Source organism: Solanum stenotomum, chromosome 10, assembly GCF_019186545.1.
Source record: "Solanum stenotomum isolate F172 chromosome 10, ASM1918654v1, whole genome shotgun sequence".
Lineage (NCBI taxonomy): Eukaryota > Viridiplantae > Streptophyta > Magnoliopsida > Solanales > Solanaceae > Solanum > Solanum stenotomum.
The window spans coordinates 51,632,301-51,645,316 of NC_064291.1; the positions used below are offsets into that span (position 1 = coordinate 51,632,301).

The window sequence follows — 13,016 nt, forward strand, 5'->3', positions numbered from 1 at the left end:
CGGGACTTTTGGATGCAGTAAGAAAAGTTAGAGATGAACTTCAATTGGATTTAAAGTTTAACAAAAAAACAAAACACAATAGAATCACATTTCACTAAATTATCTTAGATATACTTGTAGTTTTAAAGAATTATTGATTTATACCGTCTGTGAAAATATATTATCTTATTATCTTATCGAAATAAGTGATTTTTTTCTTTGCCCCAAGTCGAAATCGGAGGAAAATATTATCTTAAAGAGATTATTAATTTATCGAATATTAATTTGGTGAGGTTTTACTGTAGTTCATCTCATCTGCAAAGGGAACACAATTTACAAGATGTGTTGTTATACATTGAGTTGTTCTATTACCTACTTCCTCTGTGCTTCGAATTGTGTCGTTTCTTCAGCTTGACGGTTTCAGCCATAGTTTGGTGCTATGGTTGTTCGAAATTAGACTTCATACAAAGCTGAATTGTTATTCATATTGGTTTCTGTTATGGTAAGAAAGTGCACAGATATTTAGAAAACCACAACTGGTATTCCTGCAATTACAGACATAGAAAAGCTGGAATACTGGGAAGGCAAATGCCTAACAAAAGGAGCTATTAAACAAAAGAAAAAATGAACCCTAAACGAAAAGCAAGAAGGTAAAAAGGTGTTTTGGACAACAAAAAAGCAGAGTTTGAGATGATCATAACGTCTGCTCACCATCACTAATGGACTTAGGCCGCCATTACAGGTAGTCTCTTATGCTCCAAAGCTTGTCGAAGCCTTTGGTAACCATTTCTATAGTGCTCGAGTGAGAAGCAAAGCTGTCTAATTGCTTCGCGTTTCTCTTCTGCTCCTTCCAAAACTATTTCCTTTTGTCTCTCTACTTCTCTTTCCACTTCTTTAACTCTAGACCTCAGCTCCTCTACCAATTTACGAGCCCCTTCAGTTTCGGAAATCAACTTGACGTGCTCGATGTGCAGTTGGTTCAAATGGTTGTTCATTTGATCAATCTGATCATCTTTAGAACTTAGATCTTCATCTAGCAAGGCAACTCTAGCATTTAGGTCATCTTTCTCTGTTTTCAATGCATCATATTTCTGGTATAATGCATCAAGGTTTCTGTTCAGTTCTTCAACATGGTTGTCCCTCTCAGCGATGGTCAACTTTAACTGCTCGATTTCAGATGTTAGGAGCATTTCCATTTCTTCTTTCCCTGCTACAGCTCGTCTAACATCCTCCTCTAATGATTGGCAACGTAGATCCATTTCTTTGATATTATCCTCCAAATATGCTCGTTCCTTCAATAATTTGGTAATTTCACATTGAAGTTCCAAGTTTTCTTCTGCCAAAGCCTTGTTGGCATTTGATATTGATTCTTTCAGTCCTCTGATTTCTTGATCACGGTCTGACAAATTGGATTTGTACCTCGCAATTCGGTCTTGCAGCTTTGAGACCTCTCTTTTCTCTCTCTCAAGTTTGGCTTTCCAGCCAGAAACATCTTTCTGTGCTGATCCAAGCTGATCATGAAGTAATTTTACGGAGGAACCGTTACTTTTAAGTTCCTCTCTTAAGCGTTCCACCTCCTTCTCTGAATCATGAAGCTTCTCTATCGTTCTCCTTAACTCTTCCTCAAGTGTTCGGATCTTAGATTCTGGGTCCAAAACTTGTGGTTCTTCCTCTGTAGCATTCTCTTGCAGATCCTCATCAGAAATTTTAGCTTCCTGTCCAGCAGTAATCTCATTGACGTTCTTCACGTAGTCCCCTGATACATACTTCTGAAGCTCAATTCTCAACCTGCTAATCTCTTCTTCTGATAACCGGATCTTTTCGTTTGCATTTCTAAGGTCTTCCTCATACCCAGCTATCCTTGCGATAAGATTATCATTGCCTACATGTGATCCCCTAACGGAGCTCTCAGAGACCTCTTCATGTTGCTTGCGAAGCTTCTCTTTCACGTCACGGAGCTCGACCTCCAATTCACCAATCTTCTTACGCAACCCATGGTCATCATCATTGCTTATTGTACTTGAGTAATTATTGATAGACGAATCATCTGATTCAGATTCAGAATCTAATGTTGAGGATTCATCTCCTTCCTTGGCCAGATCCGAGCTACTTCCGCCTGCGCCAAGAAAAAATTCAAATCCAGCAGCACGAGGACCAGGTTTAGGACGGCTTGGCCTCCGATCAGGAGAGGGCAACCTGGAGGGTGGTTCAGAACCCACGTCAGAGATGCCTGACCCCTGTGATTGAAGATCTGAAGGAATATTTTTCCGGAGCTCCCCGGTCACATGATCATAACGCTCAGCTAATGACCGGTACATGCGGTAGAATTCCTCAACAAGTGTGATCAATTCTGGCCTTTTCTGATAATACATTTCTGCCCTTTTAGCAAATGAATCTGCATCCTCTTCAATGAGTTTCAACATCCTTTTGACATTCTGGTCCATCTCTGAAATAATAGACCTATTTGTCATTTTCTTGTATGCCATTTTCTCCATTCAACATGAAAAATTACGAGAAACGACTTGGTAATTAAATTGCCAAAATTAGGTGTTTTTACGGTGCATTTTCCCCAGGAGGTCTGTGTAATAGCTAGTAACCTCCTTTGAGATAAATGGATGAAACTGTTCAAAGTTTTTTCATGGAATCACAAGCAAGTACGGTCTATTGGCCTCCGGTCTTCTATGACCATTTTACTTCTTTTTTTCTGACCGTTTTACTTTAATACGGAAACTATCAAATAATTTGAGAAATGTAAAATATAGAATTTGGACACGAAAATCTAAAATTTTAAATACCATAATAGTGTAAGACCAAATTATTATATCATACGATGTCATTAGAGTTACCAAAACCACAAAGCATATTGAATGAAATATTTATTTTTGTGTTGCTTAAGAATAGGTCACAATGAATGGAAGTTCAAACAGACACGTTGAAGTTCCAGGTAGGCTATGACTCTACTCAAAACACATTTGACCCACCTTAAAATGATTTAACCAATATTTTGATGCGTGTGGATCATGACCTATGCTTTTAATTAACCTGTTTTGAACCCACCCATCTTGATCCGCTCATTTCATGCCCTATTTGCAAGAGATACATTTAACACCTATACAAGGGGCGACGCTAGGATATAAGGCCAGGGCAAGGGAAGCCAATATGATTTTAAAATTTGTGCATGTATGCAAAATTTAACATGGGAAAGATAGCTTGTTATTTAGAGCTAGTGATTGGGACATTTGCAAAAAAGAAGTTTGAGCATTTCTCTATCTTCACGAGGTATAGTCAAAAAAAAAAAAAAAAAAAAAAAAAAAAAAAGCAAACAAGAAAGCAGAAACTGCATGAGGTATAGTTAGAAAAAATTCACGGATAAGTGTTGAGCATTTCTCTATCTTCCAAAGTTTCTGAAATTTTAGAATTCTTTCCTTTTTTAGATGCAGAAATAAAAATTGTTGAATTTTGTACAGAATATCTTACAAACAATTACCTCCTAAGGTTACCGATTAAATTAATGTGTTAATGGTGGTACTATTAGACTACTATCATAATAGGTCTAAATGGAATGATGGAAAACAAAGAAGAAGACCTCTACCATAATTTGCGCCAGTGTTGTACCATTAGTAGACTACCATACTTCTAAATTTATTTTTTGTTCATATTTAATAGATTTTTTAGTACAAATACATGATTTGGTCAAAAGAACCCGTAAGTGACCTTCTAGCTCCACCTCAGACAAGAGGTTATATGAATTATAAAACTACAGGAGTATAGCAACTATCTGTCATTATGCATTCTAGTAATAGTTCAAATCTATTTGTCATAATGATCCCTGCGGTGAAATATTAGAATGCCCGGTGAGTAGCTACTCGTATCACTCACTAGTACAAATTTCAATCTCTTGCGTATGTGTGTCTTAAATGCATAAATGATGCCCTGTTAATTGAATTCAATTAATAAGGTGTATATATTTGGATGGTCTATCTTTGGCATTTGCAGAGTAGACAAATACGAAATTAAGAGATTGGACAAAGAAACGTAAGGTTAAAGAAGACAATAGCTTTTTTTTGATAAAGAAGACAATAGCTTACGTTCAAGATTCTCTTGAAGCCACTTGCAGTTTTTGGGATTAATGTGGCTATCCCACCACCAAGCATGTGATTTCTTCGACTCCATCCTCTTCATCTTACTAGACTTCACCTGAAAAGGGAACTCACTCTTAATCTCATGGACAATAAAAACATATCAGAATGTAAAGAAAGCAAACTTAGACAAGGCAAACAATACTCATTCAACATGTTAACTGTTAAGTTATGGAACAGAGATATCTTACAAACGTTGATGCCATTCTGTCAAGCTTGTTATTCAATACAAACTCCTCAACTCAAAAAAGTTAAAAAAAATTGCCTGCATAATCATAAAGGTGACATAAGCCAAACTATCAAAAGTCAACCTCAGTAGGATATATGTTTCTTTGTTTCAGAATAACATGTTTAAGAAGTATGGAACAAAAGGTATTTCTACTACTTCACTTCGATATCTGCTATGATGAAGGGTCAAAATTCTTTTTGAATACTTAATTTCTGATGGTTGTTGTCTCTCATTTGTTACTTTAAATACAATGCTTGTTTTGATCATTACTTAATTTTATTGTATGTCTTGTCAAATTATTCTTTATGAAACAATGAAAAGTTCCATTTTATATAACGACCAATTTGACAAGGCCAACAGGCCAGCAGAAAAAAAAATATATGTACCTCCTGTGGATGCCACACACAAAAGGAGCACGGGAAGTTCGATATCTAATCCCACAACTGTTGCCGGCTATATTCACGTGTTTGTGTTCTTCCTCATATCATGCCTGTCCAAAAAACATATAAGAACTACACGTAAGCCCATTCATCTCAAATCTTAAATTATTTTTCATTCATTAAAGATAGTCAACTACGATATATAACTAAGAAATTATATTTCAATAGATGGGTAACAATATACAAAGCGTTGATTTTTGAGATAATAATACAAGTGGGGAGGGGGAATGTATGGTCATACCCAAATCAGATAATTAAGAGATTGAAAGTAAATTCAGTAAGACAATATTCATGGACACATACAAAGATTCAATAAATGATTTCAATCAGAAAATCCCCAAAAGAACTAAATTTTGCAAAAAGCAGGGAGAAAGGGCTCAACTTGGGGGGACAAAGCAGGAAAGACAAAAAGAAAGCTAATGATTTTGAGAGGAAAATGCTAAAAAAATTGAATCTCCGGCAAAGGAGAGGCCGGAGAGAGATGCTTTCATTCACTTGGAACTACATAATAAATCTCATTTATGAAAGGGAAGTGGGGAGTAGGGGCCCATAAGAATATAGAGAGAGGGACCAACTTACCAAACTAATTTGGATTTGTTCACGTGGCACTCCCTTCTTTCAAGACAATAGTACCTCACTCTTTCATTTTAATAGCTAATCATTTTCTTTCTCATAAAAACCATGTCATGTTTATTACCAAAAAAAATATGATTTCTGTTGGTTCTCTGAAAAAGGTGTGAGACTGTCCAGATTGAAAGGACTAATGTGGAATTTGATTTAGTTGATCAATCTCCACAACAAGTTGTTGGGAGTCTAAATAGAAGTACATTAGTTAGGTACATGAAAAGTCTGTGACATAAGATCTGAGTCCTCCAATTAGATGCCATATTACCTTATCTTTTGCATAATAATTACATTGAGTTCCAGAACCATCTCAGCCACATTTACTCATAATTGTCTATCAAAAGGTTCCTGAGGAGTTTATGTCAAGTGAGGATTTTGTGCATCAACCGAATTGCTCTATTGACTATGTTCTTAATAATGTTTCTACCGTATCATTGCATTGTCATTTAGGGGGTTTTGTAATGGAAATTGGACGAGCCAGCTGCTCGTGTGTTTGCCGGAGAATGCTTTACTTTTCCTGGAGAATCAATGGGGTTGTTGGAACGTTGCCTATTCTTGGAAGTGACAACTGGAACTATAAAGAGTGTTGCACAAGGACTATTACATTCTGTGAGAAAATGGGGTGGAAGAGCTCATTTTCTATAGACTTCTGCTTGTTCTCTTGAACACGTTGTAGAACACATTGAAGTTTTCTTTTCCTTCTGCAATCACTAGATATCTTATCTTGAACCTTGAGGACAAGGTTCTTAGTGAGGATGAGGTTATTGTTATGAACCTAAGTGTGAACTTGGAAGACCAAGCAAGTCATAACACAGTCAATGGTGGACATGGGCCTGAGGTGAGTTTGAAGCTAAGTAAGAGAATTAAACAGCGCAACAAGAGAGTGGATTTCCTTTCCAGTTTAATCTTTCCATTCCATTGTTATGACCTGTTTAGATGGCTTATAGCTTATAAGCATAAGCAATAAGTTGAAAATCCTAACTTATGACTTATTTTTTTTAGTTTTATGCCGCCTTAAAAACAAGTACTTAAATGTACTTTTTTATTTTACCCAAACACTCAAGTGTTTAAAAGCTATTTTGCCTTGAGAACACCTGCAAAAAAGCTTATTCTAACAGGCTCTTATTAATCGCAGCAGTTTACATATATTGAGTTGAGTTGTAAGAGGTAGTGGTAGGGGTGTCAAAATGAGCCCAAATATAGGCTCCCGCCCAAAATTTTATGGGTTGGATTCAAGATAATTTGAATTGGTTCAATCTCAACTCATTCAAACCTATCACATTTAAAAAGAATTTTCAATTGAGCCCAATTTAATCTTCAATTTCAACCTGTTTTAAACTCTTAATTTGCATTGATGTAATGTATGTTCTTGTATTGAAGGTATGAATTACTATATATTTTATATCTTATAGGATCTATCTATCCATTTGTAATTTTATTTTTTTTTAATTTTCTTAAGTTGATATTCAAATTGTGATTATAAAAGTTAAATAATAATATGTTAAAATTATTGAGATTAAGTGGGTCTAATTGAGTGGGTCATGACCCAACCCGTTTTTTTTGTCCATTTGAGTCCAGCCCATTTAAGCCTAAAGTAAACTTTAGGGAGCCATGACCCAACCCGATTTCTATTTCAACCCAACCCACCCATTTGACACCCTAGGTCCTAGGTAGCGGTAAAGTCTACATACACTCTAGTACTCTACCCTCCCCATACCCCCACCTTGTGAAACCAGATAGCATGTTGGTTTTCCGATGAAGAAAAATTTGAACTATTTCTCGATTTGTGCATGTCATCATGCTAATCTTCTCTGTACCATTCCAATTTTATCGGAGAAGGGACATATGTTGGTGTAATTTCCTTTTTCATTGCTGAAGTGTTTGTAAACTTGTTTATTACAATGGGTATGGCTAAACTTCTCTCTCCGTGCAAGTACATATAGAAACTGTCAGAAAATGATAAGATTAGCTTTTGGTCCAGATCTCTCACTTTCATCAAACACTTCATCTGCAATGTCAACTCCTTCATATCCTTCCCCTTTTACCCCAAAAATCGATAAAACTAAACTAGACTTAAACTAATCGAAAAATTCAATTCAATTCAACAGTCAAAACCGAAGCCAATTAGCAATTTAGAATACAAATTTTAAACCTTTCAAACTTGAATAAAAACCATTAAATTAAACTAAAAAAAAGCAAGAAATTAGACATTAGAAATGGAAAACTAACCAGTTGACAGGCAGAGTGATGAAGAATCCAACAGAAGAAATGGTGGAGATTTGAGAGAAATAAGGGCTTGTTAACAAAGTCAAAATGACAGCTGAAGTAGGACTTCAATGACCCTTATTGTTGTTATTAATTAAATCTAGCCACGTCTTTAACACAACATTGTTATTTTATTTTTGTTACTATGAGATATTTTTGACCTGTTTTTTTCAACCACATCTCTTTTATTTATGTACACAATTTACTAAATAATAAATGATAAAAAATGAATAGTCACGTTGGTAAACTAATGGTCACCGTATGACTCTTTATTCTTATTAAATACTTTTTAAAAAATGCAATTCTTTAGTATTATATAATTTTTTTATTAAAAATTATTGAGATTAAGCGAGTCTCATTTTCTTTTCCGTGTTTGTATTTGTTGATGCAGGCTCAATGTGAACGAAATAAAATTGGTTTTGAATAGTTTTCATGAAGGAAACTGCAAAAGAAAAAGATATGTTATTAAAGCCATACACCATTTGCGGCAATTGTCGTCATTTGTAATACACGCTTTTTCCTAAATTTGGAATTTGTCTTTTTTTTAGTTTGTTTTAAATTTAATATTTTTTTAAAATTTAATTTTTAATAGAATTAACAACTATTTTAAAAAGGGATGTTTGGACTTTGATTGACTTTATTTAAGTATTTTTTTTTTGTTTTTTTGTTTTTGTCTAGATGAAATTGTTTAAATTTGTCTTTTCTATACACATTTAAAAATAAAAATTAATAATTTTAAAAGTTAAAAGCTACATTAAATAAGTCAATTCAAGCACCTTCTATAATTTAAAATTATAAGATCAAAAAAATATTTTCTTAAATTACTTCATATCAAGTTAAAATAAAATAAATTAATTAAAACAGTGATAATATGCATTTTTGGCTTAGGGCAGTATTACTTTTGGTGTAATTTTATTGACCCTTTTTTGTTTGTTTTTTTCTAATGTTTTTCTTTGGCCCAATAAAAAAATTGTTTCCGAATACTATTTGCTCTCTTCCATTTCTCTCTTTTATTATATATAATTTTCTTAATTTTTTTTTTATATAGAATTAACAAGCATTTTAAAAAGGATGTTTGAATTGACTTTATTTAAATAGTTTTTTTTTTGTTTTTTGTTTTTTATTTTTGTCTAGATGAAAGTGTTTAAATTTGTCTTTTCTAAACACCTTTAAAAATAAAAATAAAAAAGTTTAAAAGTTAAAAGCTACATTAAATAAGTCAATTCAACCACCTTCTATAATTTAAAATCATAAGATAAAAAAAAAAATATTTTCTTAAATTACTTTACATCAGGTTAAAATCAAATAAATAAATTAGAGAAAATACATTAAAAAAAAAAAAACCCTGAACTTGGCAGCATAACTTACTTTAGCACTTAAACTACACGGATGTTTATTTACCCCCCTAATTTCATTTCGTGTGCATTTAATACCACCTTAACAGATGATGTGGCAAAAAAAGAAAAGCAAAAAAGTTGAAGGCGCGTAAATCTTTTTTTTTTTAGAAAAATAATGTTCCCACTAGCATTATATATATATAATGAAATTAAAAAAAAAAAAAACCCCACCTACCTCATTCTTCTTCTTCTTCAAACCCCTCCACCCCTTTCTCAAAACCCCACCTCCCCTGCTTGTCTCTTCTTCCTCAAACTCCCACCGCATCCTACCCCAACCCCGACCCATCCTCTTTCTCCTTCATCAAACTCTACATCCTATACATTTTTTCATTAAACAAAAATAGAAAATCACCTTCAAGACCCACATAACTTTCTTTATTCTTTACTTTTGAGATTCGATTTTTCTTAAAAAATAATTATTCGTCTAACTTTAAATGTTACTTATTCTATACCTGAATATGCATTAAGAAGTGAAACAAGAAAAGTAACAGCAAATCTAAAAAATTAGCACTTGGATTTTGCATAAATTTAAAATCGTCATTGTTGATATAAGTTGATAGTTTCACCTAGTTGGGAAAAAAAAGTACGGTGATTGATATAAGTATCGATGGAAGTAATAGTGAATAATTACAAAGCAATAAAAAATAAAATGAATCAATCAATGTGAAATTTTGAATGTTAAGAAATTGATCCAAATGAAATAATGAAGAGGGTAGGTGAAGAGTGAAAATAATTGTTTTTAAAGATCTGGGAAAGTAAAATAAAGAAAAAATATTTTTTTTCAATTATCTGACATTTCATCGATGTGGCACCGAGGTGTCACTTAGGTTGCGGGCGTGCACTTCACCCATGAATATGAGATTGATATTGTATATGTAAGGTGCTATTAAAATTCACTTGCAATAAGATTAGGGGATAAATAATTATCTGTAAAGTTAAAATACTAAAGTAAGTTATGTTGTCAAGTTCATGGGGATTTTATGTATTTTCCTAATAAATTAAAATGATGATAAAATGTATTTTTGGCTTACGGCAGTTTTACTTTTGGTGTAATAATTTTATTGACGTTTTTTTGTTTGTTTTCTTCTAATGTTTTCTTTGGCCCAATAATGAAATTGTTTCCAAATACTATTTGCTCTCTTCCATTTATCTTATTTATTAAAATGATGTAATGTAAATTTGTTATTCTATTTTTATATTTTGATGATTCATTATGTTATTTTTGACTGATAATTATCATTTTAAGTTAATGTTCTCTTATTTTTATTTTCATTTTGTTTCGACCCTTAAAGTGGAATATCCTCTAAGAATTTCTAATTGATATAAATTTTTATTAAAGTTGGAAGTATAATTTGTCGAGGTATTCTAGCTTCTTCTTTTTTTACCTTTTATCATATATTTTTTTAGTTGTGCAATTTCACAAGTGAGAGTCTTTGATATGCACACGTCACACATAAATTTATATAAAATTAAATAAATAGACATGCAACACAACATGATAACTCACCTAAGATACACTCAACAATTAGACATGTGCATGCTACCTAACATTTTGCGCGAAATACTCTAATCACCTAAACATAGAGTTGCTTATTGAATGGTCAGGTGGATATTGATTTTTAAATTTATCAATCCGCTAGCCAATCTATAAGATATTTTGTTGGTTGGGTTACAGATAAATAATTATCAGAAGGTTATTGAGCAGTGTGTCGGCTAATCTTTAATTTCTATGATGCCTTTTTTTCCGATGAACATACCTTACAAAAAGAATGACTTTTAAGTAGTAATAAGACCAAATGGATAAATTGATCCTTTATTTTTTAAAGCAAAATAAATAATTATAGAAAAGTAAATAGATTTTCATTGATCTACAACTTTAGCCTTTAGGAGTTAGGACTAACAAATGAAAATATATAATTACTCTTATATATTATGAAAAAAATATTAAATGAGACAATTTACCTAGGATGAAAATGTAAGTACGGTAACTCTTAATGGGTTAACGGTTATACAATAAGCAAACTCAATAATCCACCCCACACCGATAAGCGGAATCCCAATTGTTTATTCGATAACACAATACCAATAAACCAATTTTACAATTGACTTATCGGTTACCATTTGATTCGGAACACCCCTACAATTACATGAGATCCACTCGTCCTATCATAACAAATAACAGTAATCAGGATTCCCTTTTATTTATTTATTTTCAAAATTAGACTTTCCCTTTCATGAAAAGTTGTGACTTTTATAAAAAAATTGTGATTTATATGAAGAGTTGCAACTTTTATGAAAAGTTGGACTTTTATGAAAAGTTGTGACATTTCTGAAGGATTGTAACTTTTTCAAAGAGTTGTAACATTTCTGATAAGACACAATAAGCATTTGTTCACATTACCTTTTGTTGTCTATAAATGTAATGACCCTAAAGGTCATTTTTGGAAATTTTCATAAAATGACTGTTTACCCCTCCCGATAGTTGCCCCGAGTCCTAATTGTTGTATTTTCGAAGTTGGTTTGAAGGAAAATTGATGAAAAGTTGAGTTTTTGGAAAGTTGAGTTTTTAAGAGTTAAAGTTTAGTTAAAAGTGTTATTTCAAGTCATTTGGAGTTTCGAGACTCGAATCGGATTTCCGTCGATTCCAGCGGTTTTAGAATTTTGAAACAGGTCTATGAGAATTTACGGAGTCAAATTTGGAGTTAAAACGAAGATTTGAGGTCCTAAGTTGCAAAAATTGTGAAATTTTGATCAAGAGTTGACTTTGGTCAACAAACGAGGTTCCGGTGCTCGAAATGGAATTCCGAGGGCACCGTTGGATTCAGGGGGTGATTCTAAGTCTAGAATGAGTCTTGGTTGAATTTTTAGAGGCCCCGAGTGCGTTTCGAGTTTTTGAGCCTAAAGTTAGTTTCTTGACGCCTTATCGGATACCGGGTCAAGGAGACTTCGAATTCAAATTCCGACGATTTCATTGAGTCCAAAATGTCATTTTTAAGCTAGTAGCATATTTGGTTTGTGTTCGGGAAGTGCCAAATGAGTTTTGGGTGAGCTTTTAAGCTTCTTGGATGCTTTGACACTATTTCAGCAAATTGTGGCAACTAAAGGGTTCATTATTAGTTTTAAAGGTCAAAAAATTATTTCGAAGGTTCTGAAATTTTGAGCATGAATTATAGGACTTATTTGCAAATTTCGGTGCATTTTCGCTAACCCGAGATTGGACTTTTATCGCAAATAAGAAATAATTATTTACCGAGTAGAAATGATATTTGACTGGGCAAACAAGCATGAAATTGAGCTCCGATTGAACGAGCAGGTCCGTATCATTATTTAAGACATTTACGAAAAAAGAATCGGGTCATTTCACTATCGTATGAGGAAATTACGGCTTTTTTAGTGAAAGATTAACTGCTGTTTTTCTGGTACATAACAGCCATGTACTGTTATAAAAATCTCAGACTGTATTCATTTGGTATTTTGAGCATATCGGGAGTTCTAGAGATCGTAATGGAGTGATTCTTACGGGTTTCTTCTTGAATTAATATGAGGGTTAGTATTCAATCTTCAATTCGACATTTTCTCATAATTTCTTTATCTGGTTTTTTTTCCTATCCGTAAATCTCTTGGGAAAAATTGGGGTTTTATCGATTTGGATTCCTTTTTTTATGAAAAAGGTATATTTACGATTCTTATGTTATGGGTAAACTAATTTTAACATAAAATTATTGATTCATCGATTATTTTCATCATATTAACCGCGTACAATTTGGACTTTTCCGGTAAAGTTAAAGTTTGATAAATTGAGAATTTCAAGGTCGATCTTAACTCCGTTTTTGATGAAATTTCATATTTGAACTTATCTAAGCATGGGTAAGATGTTTTTCAAGAGATATTTCATTTTCGAGTCGGGGTTTCGGATCCGAATATTTTAGGCTTTTTCAAGAAC

At 33.0% G+C, this 13,016-nt stretch overlaps 1 protein-coding gene and 1 pseudogene across 1 annotated transcript; both read right to left on the reverse strand.

The window, feature by feature from the left end:
- Window positions 1-438: 438 nt before the first annotated feature.
- On the reverse strand, window positions 439-7,769 carry LOC125841396 (protein NETWORKED 4A). The gene is made up of 5 exons (XM_049520515.1): window positions 7,641-7,769; window positions 4,734-4,837; window positions 4,310-4,383; window positions 4,068-4,176; window positions 439-2,425 (listed from the first exon to the last, which is right to left on the reverse strand). Exons 3-5 carry the CDS (start codon window positions 4,322-4,324, stop codon window positions 705-707), a joined length of 1,845 nt encoding a protein of 614 aa, XP_049376472.1. The 5' UTR covers window positions 4,325-4,383; window positions 4,734-4,837; window positions 7,641-7,769; the 3' UTR covers window positions 439-704.
- LOC125843372 (U6 spliceosomal RNA) lies at window positions 7,173-7,261 on the reverse strand (annotated as a pseudogene).
- Window positions 7,770-13,016: the final 5,247 nt, after the last annotated feature.

Bases quoted from the DNA above. Each gene is read 5' to 3' on its own strand.
- LOC125841396 (XM_049520515.1), bottom strand. The intron at 2,426-4,067 runs GTAAGCTATTGT...CTATTATTTCAG, and splicing joins GCTTCAAGAGAATCTTGAAC to AGATGGACCAGAATGTCAAA.